The 13,480-nt window shown below is 41.3% G+C and overlaps 1 protein-coding gene across 1 annotated transcript; it reads left to right on the forward strand.

Annotated features, from left to right (window-relative positions):
* Positions 1-577: 577 nt before the first annotated feature.
* nop14 (NOP14 nucleolar protein homolog (yeast)) lies at positions 578-13,076 on the forward strand. The gene is made up of 19 exons (XM_031317549.2): positions 578-789; positions 1,182-1,364; positions 2,820-2,954; positions 3,704-3,845; positions 3,991-4,136; positions 5,012-5,143; positions 5,261-5,383; positions 5,482-5,613; positions 5,746-6,067; positions 6,317-6,447; positions 6,567-6,652; positions 6,824-6,959; positions 7,369-7,470; positions 7,900-8,053; positions 8,154-8,313; positions 11,449-11,596; positions 11,707-11,825; positions 12,361-12,516; positions 12,608-13,076. Exons 2-19 carry the CDS (start codon positions 1,182-1,184, stop codon positions 12,702-12,704), a joined length of 2,604 nt encoding a protein of 867 aa, XP_031173409.1. The 5' UTR covers positions 578-789; the 3' UTR covers positions 12,705-13,076.
* The last annotated feature ends 404 nt before the right edge of the window (positions 13,077-13,480 follow it).

Raw genomic sequence — 13,480 nt, forward strand, 5'->3', positions numbered from 1 at the left:
ACAAATGTCAACATCATGGTGGCGCTGGAGGAAAAGCCTGAGGTTCTCCAAAGTCAGTAAGATTCATCCTCTGGGGACCATGAACGTCTGAACACAATTTAATAGCAATCCATCTCTAGACCAAGGTGGAGCAAATGCAGTTTCTGCAGATACTATAATAAAAGATATTTATTATTGTTATGTTACTTATGGAAAAATACATATACACTAGTATACAATATGTAGACTAGCCTACTTTATATTTTACCCAGTTTTCTGTGTAACCCGTGCTCTTATCGGAGTCGGGTTGCTGCAGCCTGGAGACGGGAGGTGTCACTATCCGATGTGAGTCGAGTGCAGATGTGAGTTGCGCATGCGTCACTTTGCGACCTGCCGCCTACACACTTGTCTGTAAAGACCCCTAGTATCTTATTTTTGTTGTATATACTGTTTAAGCTGTAAACACGTTTTTGACAAATGTACAAACACATTGTGCCTTGAATGTTTGTATGACTGTTGTATAATAAAGATAAAAAAAAATAAAAATAAAAAAACTCTTGTCTTATTGTAAAAGCTTGTCAACGCTAGAGGCGCTGTAGGGAATCTCACACCGGAAGTAGCTCTTTTCTGCTTCTTTGTTTTAAACTTTGACCTCAGACTTGTGCATGCTGGAAATGGAAACCCAGTGAAACAACGTGGATAGTTAAATATTAAAGTGTTATTTATTAAATTCAGGGTTGGCAGAGCGTTAGTGTCCCATGTTTTCTTCCGCCTGGATTTAATAACTCGACTCCTCAGCGCGACTAAAAGGTAAACGCTGCCTCTGCGTGATAACGTCAGTTTGTTTACCAATTGTTGTCGGCTCATAGCGAAGCTAGTTAGCTGTAAAGTAGCTCCAGGTTTTGCCTTTTGTCGTATAATGGTCGTTTCTATTACATGTTGTTATACTTTTGCTTTCATGAGTATATTAGAGATACTAGAGTCTGTCAGAGTATTCTGGGAAGGAAACTTCATGCAGGAGGGATATTTGCACCATTAACGTTATAGCAGCACACATTCAAAATGTCATGGTTTTCAGTGCCCATTTAATTCATGTGGTGTATCAAGTGAGAGTTTCTCTCAGATGGAGGTAAGGCTGATGAACAGAGTCTGTAATGTCAGTAATGTTAGCTCAATATGTCCACCAACTTACTCTGTTACAGATGGGGAAGGCACCCAAGAAGAGGAGCATGGCCGACAAGGTCCGCAAAACCAAGACTTCAACTGAGATCAAAAACAACCCTTTTGAGGTGAAAATCAACAGGAAGAAATTTGATATTCTGGGGAGAAAAAGCAAGCATGATGTGGGTCTGCCTGGCGTGTCTCGATCCAAAGCCATTAATAAGGTACGAAAAAAAAATCTCAATCTCATGTTTTTACTCCTACACCTTCAGCAACTTCTCTCTTTCTGCAAGCAATTACACAACCAGAACATTTCTGCTACCTTCAATTTCTAAACTCATTAAATGGACAAACATATTTGCTTTGTAATCAAAATGACATTCATCATGTCTGCAGTGATTCGTTGCCAGGTGACCGGTCTGTGAAATAAATAATTCATCAAAACACAGGGGCACATTTAATTACATAAATAGATAGTTTTCATTAACACGTTTTTTATGTTTACATAAAGCATATTCAAATATTGATTTGTTTAATAGATTGTTTCTGGCATCAAACACCATCTGCATTTTGATACTGTGAAATTTACGGTTTCACCTAAGAATTATAAATAATTATAATTCTACATATAGCACCAGTTCAGTCCAGCTAATGCCTTGAAATCAACTTTACTTTTTATACATTTATTACAGATGGTGATTATTTAATGTGCATTTAATGACGTGATGATTTTTGGGTTGATGAATAATTCTGACTATTGAGATATTCCATAATCGTGCAATCTTCTTATGCCGAAAAATGCTGCGCGACCCAACATCTCGGAGGATTGCATGAATTTCTTGATCAGTCAATTGGATCCTTATTACTTCAACTGCCATCAAATTGTATTTTTGTAATCATAATCGGTGTAATTTTACAAAAGGCAAAAGTGATGAGGTGCATTACCGACAGCAGCTGACTGATTTTACCAACCAAAAACGTAGGAGTTCTCAACTTTAGGCCCTTTATTCTTATGAATTCCCCCTATTTTGGCCAGTCAGGAGATACTTATTGCCTTAGGATGTTTTGTGAAAATGGCACCTGGTTCTTTGACCAAAGTGACCAAACACTCAGGGAACTGCAGCTTCACATAGAAACCATAGAAGTGGGAAATGTCAGTGTTAGACAAATCTGGGCAAAACAACAGAATAAAGAAAAAGGACGGCAGACTCTGAATAAAACATAAAAGATTCCGCCGCCTGATGAAATGAAAAATAAAAGATAAACTCTTCTACTTTAGCACTGTATCTGGCAGTCATGGGTCACAGCTCATCATCCCTTTAACACTATCTGTGCTGTGAAGCCTGGGGCTCACAGTATCATGCTGAGAGGGGACAGAAAGTACCACGAACTAAGCACAACTTAAAGTGAGGACAAAAGTAGAATCTGCACACTTTATTAAATATTGCTTCTAATTTATGATTTTGTATTTATGTATACATGTGAGGTTTTAGCTGCTTATCAGATCATATAGATTGATCAGTAATGCATTGACATAACTCTTGGTGCACACAAAAGGAACACATTTGTAACTCTGTTATGAAGGATCAATGTTTTAGTAGCGCGATGGAGCTTTGTGTGTGTGTGTGTGTTTTGGAGTGGACAGAAATCATTTGTAATTCTTGATTTTTGACATGTAGAGAAAAGAAACCCTCCTGAAGGAATACAAACAGAAGAACAAGTCCAGCAAATTCATTGACAGGCGTTTTGGAGAGTATGACACCAAGATGGCACCAGAAGACAAAATCCTGAAGAGGTTCGCAATGGAGAGACAGGTCAGTGATGTAATGATTTGCATTACGACACACCCAACATCAGGTCTTGCCATGCACGTCACCTTTAAACTAGTCTATATCCACGACGTTCCACTTCCGGGTTTGGTCCGGTGCTGCTGGAAATTCCACCGGATCACACTCTTTTCGCCCGGATGTCCTTTACCTTCCTTTTTGTTTGTGTTGGAATTTTAAACTCCGGTGGATTTCTGAGGACTATGGTTAACTGCTCCTCAGATCTCTGCAGGGTAAATCCAGACAGCTAGCTAGACTATCTGTCCAATCTGAGTTTTCTGTTGCACGACTAAAACAACTTTTGAACGCGCACGTGTTCCACCAAAACAAGTTCCTTCCTGAGGCTATTTTGCAGCGGCACCGTGGCTCCGTCCGGCGCCTAGCGCCGCCCATGACGATATTGATTGGTTTAAAGAAATGCCAATAAACCACAGCACGTTTTTCTCCCATCCCGGAATGCTGTGTGGACTAGCCAGACCCTCCTCTGCAACGCTGTGGAGGAAGGTCTGGCAATGCGAGACTACCTTTAAACTGAATAAACCTTGCATTCAGACAGATGTGAAAACAGATTGAGTACAGTAATACCACTATCCAAGGAGCCGTTTGTCTCTACTTAGACTTCCTTCATGTAGCTACGGCCTTCTGAACTTTTTACATGAGTCATTTGTTACTCACAACGTCAAACAAATCTCACTATGTATACTAAACTCTCAGTCAAACTGTGCTTTATCGTTCAGCGTAACCATGATAAGAAGGATGTGTACAACCTGAACGAGGAAGAGGAGCTGACTCATTACGGCCAGTCGCTGGCTGAGATGGAGAAATTCAATGACCTTGTGAACAGCGACGATGAATCAGAAGAGAAAGGTCTTTTGTCAGGTGAGATTTGCTGGGGTCCAAACACCAAATGAAACAGAAAGTTAATTTAAGTTTTTCCCCTCCCTCTTTTATTATCAACCCCCCCCCCCCCCTGCTTTTTTCACAAATCGCACCCTGAGTGACACTATTTCTCTCTCTCATCTAGCTGAGCTGACCGCCTCTCACTTCGGAGGAGGGGGCCTCCTCAGAAAGAAAAGCTTGGGGGAGCAGCAGGAGGGGGAAGGAAGCCACAGGGCCAAGTCCAGACAGGAGCTGATCGAAGAGCTCATCCAGAAGTCCAAGCTGGAGAAGGTGAGCCAGTAGCACAATCCTTTTGGTTAACTTGGTTTCACGCAGACCTTTTCCCTCTGGTAAATATGGATACAGAGATATATGCCCACAAGTGAACTGCACTCTCCCCATATGGAATTGTATTTAGTCATTAAAGAAAAAGTCAGGGCATATCTTATATTTTAAAAAAATCTCATAATCTCATAAAAAAACTAAACCAACAGTGAATTGATCTCACTAACAAGTGGCTAAAGTAGCTAAAGCCTGATATTGCTTGATCCTCTGTGTCAAAGAGCTCCATTGTTGTCCAAAAACAATTAAAAACACAATTAAATGAGCCACACCGTAGCTTCATTACAATGAACACGATTGTAGTTCATTTTGAGTGAATCCCACATATATCTTCCTGTTGCTGTAAATACTCGCTAGCGCACCACTACTATTAACTGCTAATTTATGCTAAATGTCATTTATTCACTGTATAATAACACAATGCCATACACAGTCCTATATATTTACTTCCTATATTTAGCTAAAAGTTTATTGTTATTCTTATACTGTATTTTCTATACTGTATTTTTTATATCTATTTATTTTCTATATAAGTGTTTTGTAAGCTGCTGAAATCTGCTGCTGGAAATCCAGTTTCCTTGCGGGAGTCATCCCATAAATCTAAGTCTCACATTCACAGCTGAAAATAGTCCCCAACAAATGCCCCATTTATTCCTGTTTGAGGAACTTTAGCTTAAAACACCAGTGCCCAGCTGTTTTAAGGTAATCCTTCAGCATATTTTAAAAATGAAGGAATTCTTGAGTGACCTGTTTTTTTTTAAAGATTTGCTTGTAGTCCAGATGATTAACTTCTGGGTTTTCTTGAATTTCGTTGACGTTTTCAGCGGGAACGACAGGTGCAGAAAGAGGAGGCACAGGAGCTGACGGAGAAGCTGGACCAGGAGTGGAAGAGCATCCAGGCTCTGATGGTGAAAAAGACGCCCAAAGGTGAACGCGTCGAGGAGGAGAAGCCCAAGGTAGAGTCACACCAGCCAATCAGCAAAATGTTGTTCCTCCGCTGTGCGCCTGTTATTCATCAGTGTCAGAGGCTGACGTTTGTTTTGTTCTCTCCCTGATGCCTCTGTGCGTTCCAGCTGGAACAGTATGACATGATGGTCAGAGAGCTCGGCTTCGAGATGAAGGCTCAGCCCTCGGAGAAGCTGAAAACCCCGGAGGAGCTCGCCCGGGAGGAGAGGGAGAAGCTGCAGAAACTAGAGGTATGTTCGCTTTTATCTCAATGACAACAGCTTCTTGTCATCAACACACAGTTGAATGCTCTGTGTGATAGTACAGTTCGTCTTTCTGCTTTCTCCAGGCTGACCGTCTGAGGAGGATGATGGGAGACGAAGTCGGGGAGAGTTCTCAGAGTCAGATCCACATGTCTGCTGATGACCTCAATGATGGCTTCATCCTGGATACGGACGACAAGAAGACCCTGTCTTATCAGGTAAGAGGCGACGCTATACGAAGGGCCTGTGTGATAAAGAACGGGTTTGTTTCTGGAATATTCCTCTCTGGTTTTGTTGATTCATGTGTTGATACAGAATGTGTTTAATTCACATTTCTTTTGTGTGCCCAGGACGGAAAGTGGAACATTGGAGAGGAGTCCGAGGAAGACAAGGGTGAAGATGAAGAAGAGGGACAGAGTGGAGAGGAGGAGGAATCCGAGGCAGAGGAGGAAGATGAAGATGGAGACGAAGAGGAGGAGGAGGAGGAGGAAGAGGAGCAAGAGGGCAGCAGTGAGGAAGAAGATGGTCACTCTGACCTAGAGTCCGAGCAAGAAAGCGAGGATGAGGAGGAAAAACAGGATGAGAAGGCCAGTGCTAAACCGAGTCTGAGCAAAGAGGAGATAAAGGCCCAGCAGGAGGCAGCTAAAGCCGAGCTTCCATACACATTTACTGGTAAGTACGCACCGAAACAAACGTATGAAACTCAGGACCGACGTCATTAAAATCAGACCTCAATTTTACCCTGATTAATAATAAAAAAATAAATAATAATAATACTAATTATTTTTTCAAAGTAAATTTCTTAACTTTCCTTTTCTGTTGGAGTTGACTTCTCTTCATCATCTGAATTAGAATCATTGGAGCATCTTGAGTAAACCTGAGATTAGGATCATCACCATTCTGTGTTTCCTCCTCTCGTAGCTCCAGAGAACTACAGCGACCTGAAAGATTTGCTCCATGGCCACACGCCTGACAACCAGCGCCTCATTGTGGCCAGGACTCAGAAAAGCAACCATGCTAGTTTGGCTGTGGGCAATAAGCTCAAACTGCAGGTACAATATAGCAGGCTATATATTTTTGGAAATGAATGCTGTGCCTCGGTCTCGGTGGCCAGTTTCAGGTTGCATTCAGTGCCGTATGAACTTAAAATGTTATCCTGTGTTTGTCCCAGAAACTGTTTGTCTTTCTGTTGGAGTACATCGGAGAACTGGCCACCAGGAGTCCGCCTGAGCTCACCACCATAGATAAGCTCATACCGTGAGTTCAAAAAGTGGCTTTCTTTCACCTGGTTTTACCTCCTCAAATTTTTAGTTCTCGAAACGAAACATTGTCTGCTCATTTCTGCGCTGTTGTTTCTTTTCTCTCTCTCTCTCTCTCTCTCTCTCTCTCTCTCTCTCTCTCTCTCTCTCTCTCTCTCTGTGTGTGTAGAGAGTTGTACACTTTGTGTCAGATGTTTCCGGAAGCAGCGTGTAAAGCCATGCAGAGCATCCTCGGAGACGCTGGTCATAGCATGGAGGAGGTGCTTGAGGTCAAAGGGCATGTTGCTTTCCCAGCACTGGACATGGTATGGATTTGCTGTGAATACCGTAAACATGTTGAATGTTTATCAGGGTGGTTTAGAGGTTTTAAATGTTGCTTGACCGCCCTATATCGATTCTAGCCTCTGCTTAAAATATTGTCCTCTTGGTCAATGGGCAACAATGTAAATAAAATAAATGGTTAGATATGTTGTACTTACTGTACATCTTACTACAAATGCTGACTTGAGCTTTGATTCATGTTTGATTTTAGTGTCCTAAGAGAGTATTCACTATCAATAAAAGTACAGGTTCAGTTCAAAGTAAGGGAGGTGCAGTTTGTCCCCTCCCATCCTCAGTGGAAGTGATGCCCCTTGCTCTTTCTATCAAATGAGAATATTCGTTCTTCTGTATATGACAAATGCAGCTACAGTATGTTTGTTTTTGTGTTTCAAGCTCATCTACCTGAAGGTGACAGCCCTGTTGTTTCCTACCTCAGACTTCAGACACCCAGTTACCACTCCAGCGCTGCTTTACATCAGCCAGGCTCTCACCAAGGTACACACAGTCTTCAGTGTGTTTCTTATTGTCTGTATCATTAGAGCTTTATTTTGTACCGCCTTGACTCATCCTGCCTCTAGTGGGATTTCGCCATCTCTCATTCTGTTTGAATCCAGCCCTCTTCCTCTCATTAGTCATCTTTTTTTTGTGTGGAATTTCTCCAGATAAGAAAGAAAGGGCATAACTCAAACATTTTCAATTATTCATTATAAGTTTTCCAGGTCAAAACAGCTGTATGAAGTTACACTGGTATTTTCTTTCCAGTGCTGCAGCTGAAACACTCACATGGAAGTTATGTTGAAGTGAATCTCCTCCTTAAATAGCACAAAATCAATGTTAAACGAATGGATTTTTGATTTTCCGCACTAATGCCATAATCATACCTGCGTGTGTGTGTGTTGTTGTCTGTGATTTGTACGTCCTTAGTGCCCAGTGAGATCATTACAGGACTTGACGTCCGGTTTAGCACTGTGCTGTCTGGCAGTGGAGTACGTCTCGTTTTCAAAGCGCTTCCTGCCTGAGCTCATCAACTTCCTGGCTGGAACGCTACATCTGGCCGTGCAGGACAAGACCGCTCTAGGTAGCTGCACACACATTTCCACAATTCAATCACGCCTTTTATTTGGTGCCAGCGTTCGTAAGGTGAAACCGAGCTGATAGACCTTGACATTGTGTTGCAGGTTACACTGTGGTGCTGCCCTTTAGGCCATCAGGCAAGTGCAGTGATCTGCTGGTGTTGTCAGACTCCGAGTCCTGCCAGAGCTGGAGCAAGAAAAGCCTTCCATTGTCTGCGACCCAACGCCTGGAACTCAAAAATGAGCTCGGCAGAGATCACCATAGGTAGGAGGGGAGTACACCTGGAGGGAAAGAAGCTGGTCAAACCCCTAAACCATACACTCATTTTGATGTTATTTCAGTCAGTTGGCAAAACAATCTAATAATGGCTAATCTATTTTTACAATTTTCTGCAACAACATAGAAAAACACGTTAGTCAGCAATAACCTAGGAACCCATCTTTTGGCCATGAGGTACCAAATTGATTAGATTTGAAAGCTAAGTAGGCAGGGTGAGAGATGACTATGAAGTTACATAACTTTATGTGATACAGTTGTGCATTGAGTAGTTTAGAACAGCCCGATTATGATTCTTTCATCCTGACCGTTCTGTTAACAGCAGCTAAATCTGCCCTTAACAGCACTTCACAAACTTTCATTCTACATCCCATCTTTAACCTCCTTTAATCTGTGCACCTTTAACTGTATGGACTGGAGGAATGATTATAGGGAACTAAAACATATTTCAATGCAATATGGGCATGTGAGCAATGTTTTGAGAAACAATGTGAACCTATCCAGGCTTATCAGAAAGATTTTAAATGACACAAGCATTTTTGTAATTTCTTTATTGAATTACTGCCCCTGGTTTACATTGATCACTGTTCCAAAATGATTTATACATTAAAGCCAGATACTGTTTGTATACCCCTCTGTACTGTATATACAGCTGACCCCCAGAGACATGGCATTTAGACACCACAGATCTCAGAATCCCTTATTGGCCATGTAGAATTGAGTATGTAACAACACCATGTAATAACAGGAGTGAACACTTGCTTGGAGACAATTATAGGCCCAGTAGGAAGAGAGGGAGGGAGATTAAGTGTGAGAAAACGTTTTGTCTTCACACAGCTTCTCACGTTCAGTTTGGACCAGAATGTGACCACCAAAAAATAAAACGGCGATAAATCAAGTTAGAATGATTAATTTACATTTTTTTTTTTTTTTTTTTTTTTTTTTTTTTTATATATAAGTGATGAAAAGACAAGCTTATTTGTTCTTTTGCAAAAGAAAAAGACAAAATGGAAGCACACAGACATGCACTCATCACTCAGATCTCTTCTTTAACCAGTTGCTTTACAACACTTGATAAAAGATTAGCATGTCATGCAGTGCTGATAAAGAATGAGTGTGTACTGAGGGTCTTTATTAATGCATAGATAAGATAAGCCACCATACTGTGTTTACCTGTAACTGTGTTTAGACTGTATGGCTCAGAGCTGATACATTCGCTCGTGTGATTCTGATGAGTCGCCAGCGTGGTTTCACACAGCAGCTGGTGTGTGGGCACCAAGCAAAACTTGCAAACAGACTTTAGCAGTCCATGATTGTGCACAGTGTGTGAGAATATACATTTGTATTTGTACTCAACTAAAATAATGCTCACAACATGCCATACATCACTCAGACTCAAACACGGTTATTTTGGAGAGAAATTCATTTCATTTATTGGCTATATTTGTCAAAGAAAAATAAGTATACCTGCAATTCACGCAGAATAAACGCCATTTAATCATCTATGTATCTAATATCAATTACAAAGATTAGAAATTCAAAATCATTAAGCGCTTTTTTTTGTCTGTAACCATTAACCAAAAGAAGGATTTGTTTATACGGTGTTTCTATTGGAAAGCAGAAGTATTTTAATTCCCAATAACTCTGACTGAGGCATGCTGCAATCCTAAATACCTACTCTCTAAATCATCTTTAAAATACCTTGCCTTAAGGTCTGATCCACACGGTTATGAACACAGAGCTGCATGTGACTCATGCTCCTCACACCTGGGTGGCCGGTCCTATCCTGTATTCCTTCAGACGTCACTGTGACTCATGCCACACCAGCAGCTGTGTGTCAGGAGTCTAGGAGCTGTGGTTAGAGGGATGCAGCATTTGGGTAGGAAGGGGCAGAGTGAGTGTACACTGCATGAAGGCCACAGTGTGTCTAAATGTGTAAAGATGAATGTTTTGACACACAGTGTTGAACTCCTGGAGTAATAGTGAGGAACAGTTCTTGTAGACTCTACACAAACTGTCCTACCTATTACTCTACAATGTAGACTAAACTAGAAACCGTAGAAGGAGCTATAATTTCCACCTCTCGCATAGTATTTCGCACCTCTTCTGGCCTTCAGGACAACATGAATCTGTCTTTTTATTTCTCTTTCTACAATATTTTAGTTTATGACCAAATACCTGTAAAAGTGATGGCATCCCCATCAGGCTCAGCGCTACTTTTTGTTTAGTGGCAATTAGCAACATAACATGCTAAACTAAGAACATTATTGCACATTACACCTACTTAATATCAGCTTTCTAGCACTGTCATTGCGTGCTAGGCTAGCATGCTGACGTTAGCATATAGCTCAAAGCACTGCTGTGTCTGAATACAGCCTCACAGAGCTGCCTGCTTGGCTGTCAGTGTTTCCCCTAGGTCTGTGGAAGACTTAGGTGCATGTATTTGGCAGGGGGTTTAGGGGCCCTCCCTTAAGAAAATCTTATTAAAATAAATGCAATTTAACATAATTTTAGACCATTATTATTACTATATCTGTGTCTAACACATTGGAAAAGCTAGAGCAGATAATATATAAATAACACTCAAAAAGCTTGCTAAAGAAGTCCACTGGGGACCAACTACAATCATTAGATCTGAGAAAGGTCATTTAGTTAGTTTTTGATGTTTTTTTGTTTTGTTTTTTAACAACGTTTTATTAATTTTTCATTGCAAATACCATTTAGTTGATTTTACATTCGTTCGGCTTAGGTGGTGCCCAAAACGACTTGGGTGCTGCACCTAAGCCTTGATTGAAGACAAAAGTGAATCTAAGACTACGCAAAGATAGAAACGGTTCATTGTCCCAGGAAATGTGTGTTTCTCCTGAGACATGAACATGTTTCACGCTCTAGATACACATACATTGGTCATATGGTATATGTATAGGGTATACCGCACATTCATAAATATGAAGAATGAACGACACTCCTGCCAACATGCCAATGGAGGTAAGGCGGAGAGTAGATTGAGGGGGTGATTGAGTGCTGTGGGTGTGTTGGGTTATTGAGGAGTCTAATAACCATGAGAAAAATATCAAAATGTAAAACTGAGATGATCGTCCATGTTTATGTATCACTCCGCAGGTTGATGTGTCTGTCTACTTGCCTGGACCTGGTGAAGCGGTGCTGCCTGCTCTACAAAGACCTCACATCCTTCGCATGCATCTTCCAGCCAATCAGATCGCTGCTTTCCAAACATCTTTCAGCCCAAACATTACCAGAGCTTTTACAGGTTGGTGCCCAAAAGAGGTTTTGATACGAGGTCTATCTTTTTCTCTTTCTCTCTCAAAGTATCCTGTTGTCAGTTTCTCCTTAATAATCGTGGTTGCTGTTTTGTTGCAGGAGCTTCACAGTGAGATCCTGGAGACCATCAGCAGTGCTCCTGTGACTCACAGTCGGCTGGTTTTAGAGAGGAAGAAGCCAATTCCTCTGAAGCTGCTCACACCCAAGATTGTTGAAGTGTAAGTGATAATCCAATTAATTACAAAAGCAACACGTTTTCATTATTGTTGAAATGAGTTGCCACGTCACAAAGCTGAGGTAAGGCATGCACCAGTGTTGTATCGAGACCGAGACTTTGAGGGTTTGAGTCAAGACCAAGACCAGATTTGTGTTGACAGCCAGAGCTTCTTCTCCTGTCTCCTGCACTTTCTTGGGAGTGCGTGTAAAGGGGGCAGGGAGAGGGGGGTTTATGGTAACAAATCTCAAATTAGATATAACTCAAGTTATTGGTTGCATTTGCAAGTTTTAACACATAGGCATAAAGCAGACAATGCAAGGCAATTTAGCAAAATCCCTGCAGTTCCCTGCAATAAAATCCCAAGATCGAGACAAGACCGAGTAAACATGCGGTCGATTCCGAGACGAGACCTTCAAAAAGTGAGACCAAGACCGATCTCGAGTACTACAACACTGTTAACTGTAAACACTGGTATGCACATTTGCTGGTTGGTCATCTGCTTGAAATATCTCATTTGCTTCTTTAATATTTGCCAGGTTGGACTATGGAAAGAAGCGTGGCAGCACCAGAGAGGAGAGAGAGAAGGAGCGACTGCAGCACAAATACAAGAAGGAGTTCAAGGGTGCTCTGAGGGAGATCAGGAAGGACACGCGATTCCTGGCCAGAGAGAAGCTGAATGAGGTCATGAACAGGTATGGATAACACAAAGGGTCCGTCAGAATGTTTCTGTGAAATGGTTCTGTTAGTAAAAGCTTCTAACTATTCACACGTTCTGTGTTTCAGAGATTCAGAGAGAAAGAGGAAAGTGAGGGAGCTCTTTGGCAGCTTGGCCACTCAGGAGGGAGAGTGGAAGGCCCTGAAGAGGAGGAAGAGGAAATGAAATACAGAATCTCAGTCTTCATCGCTTCTCTCCATCATCCGTTCCCTGTCAAATGCCATCCAGATATGGATAACAGACTGTACAAGGTTGAAATTTGTGGAACTGGGAACTGTTTTGTACTTTATGGATTGTTTTTAATCGAGAGATGGGATCAATTCAACTTCCTTGTCGCAACACGCATTTTATAGTGACAAATAGCTGTCAGAAATGCACACCAAGTTGTCGTTTGATGCAACAATCGGATACTGTTAGTCAACACAGCAGTGAATACTTGGTCTGCATTCTTCTTTTCTCCCACCAGAATCCATCAATATAATGTGCTTACATCCAGAAAAAAATAAATGTCTCTGTTCTCTTACTTTCCATCAACAATGCATATGTGTTTTTCTAGTCAAGCTCAGTAAAGTAAGATTTAGGGTTATTCCGACTATGATGAAAATGTAAAATCATTTTTAAGTCATATATTTTTGTGACAGTCTTCCGGAGAACTACAGCACCGTGTCATAAGTTTACATAAGCACTTGAGTGCAGGAAGTCTAATCCAAATTAAAGTGATCAATGCATGTATGGCTGCTATTTTGCACTCACCTCTCAAAACAATGATAAAGTAGATAAATGTATGTATTTTAAAACATACACATGATATGTGTAGTTAGGTACAATGCCAACAATAACATCATCGAGTCATAGAATTCTGCACGGATGTTCAGGAAACCGCAGTTGACAGGTGTGGAGAATAACAAATGAGGATGCGTACAAGTGCAGGCCTCTGCAGG

This window comes from Sander lucioperca, chromosome 14 (genome assembly GCF_008315115.2).
Source record: "Sander lucioperca isolate FBNREF2018 chromosome 14, SLUC_FBN_1.2, whole genome shotgun sequence".
Lineage (NCBI taxonomy): Eukaryota > Metazoa > Chordata > Actinopteri > Perciformes > Percidae > Sander > Sander lucioperca.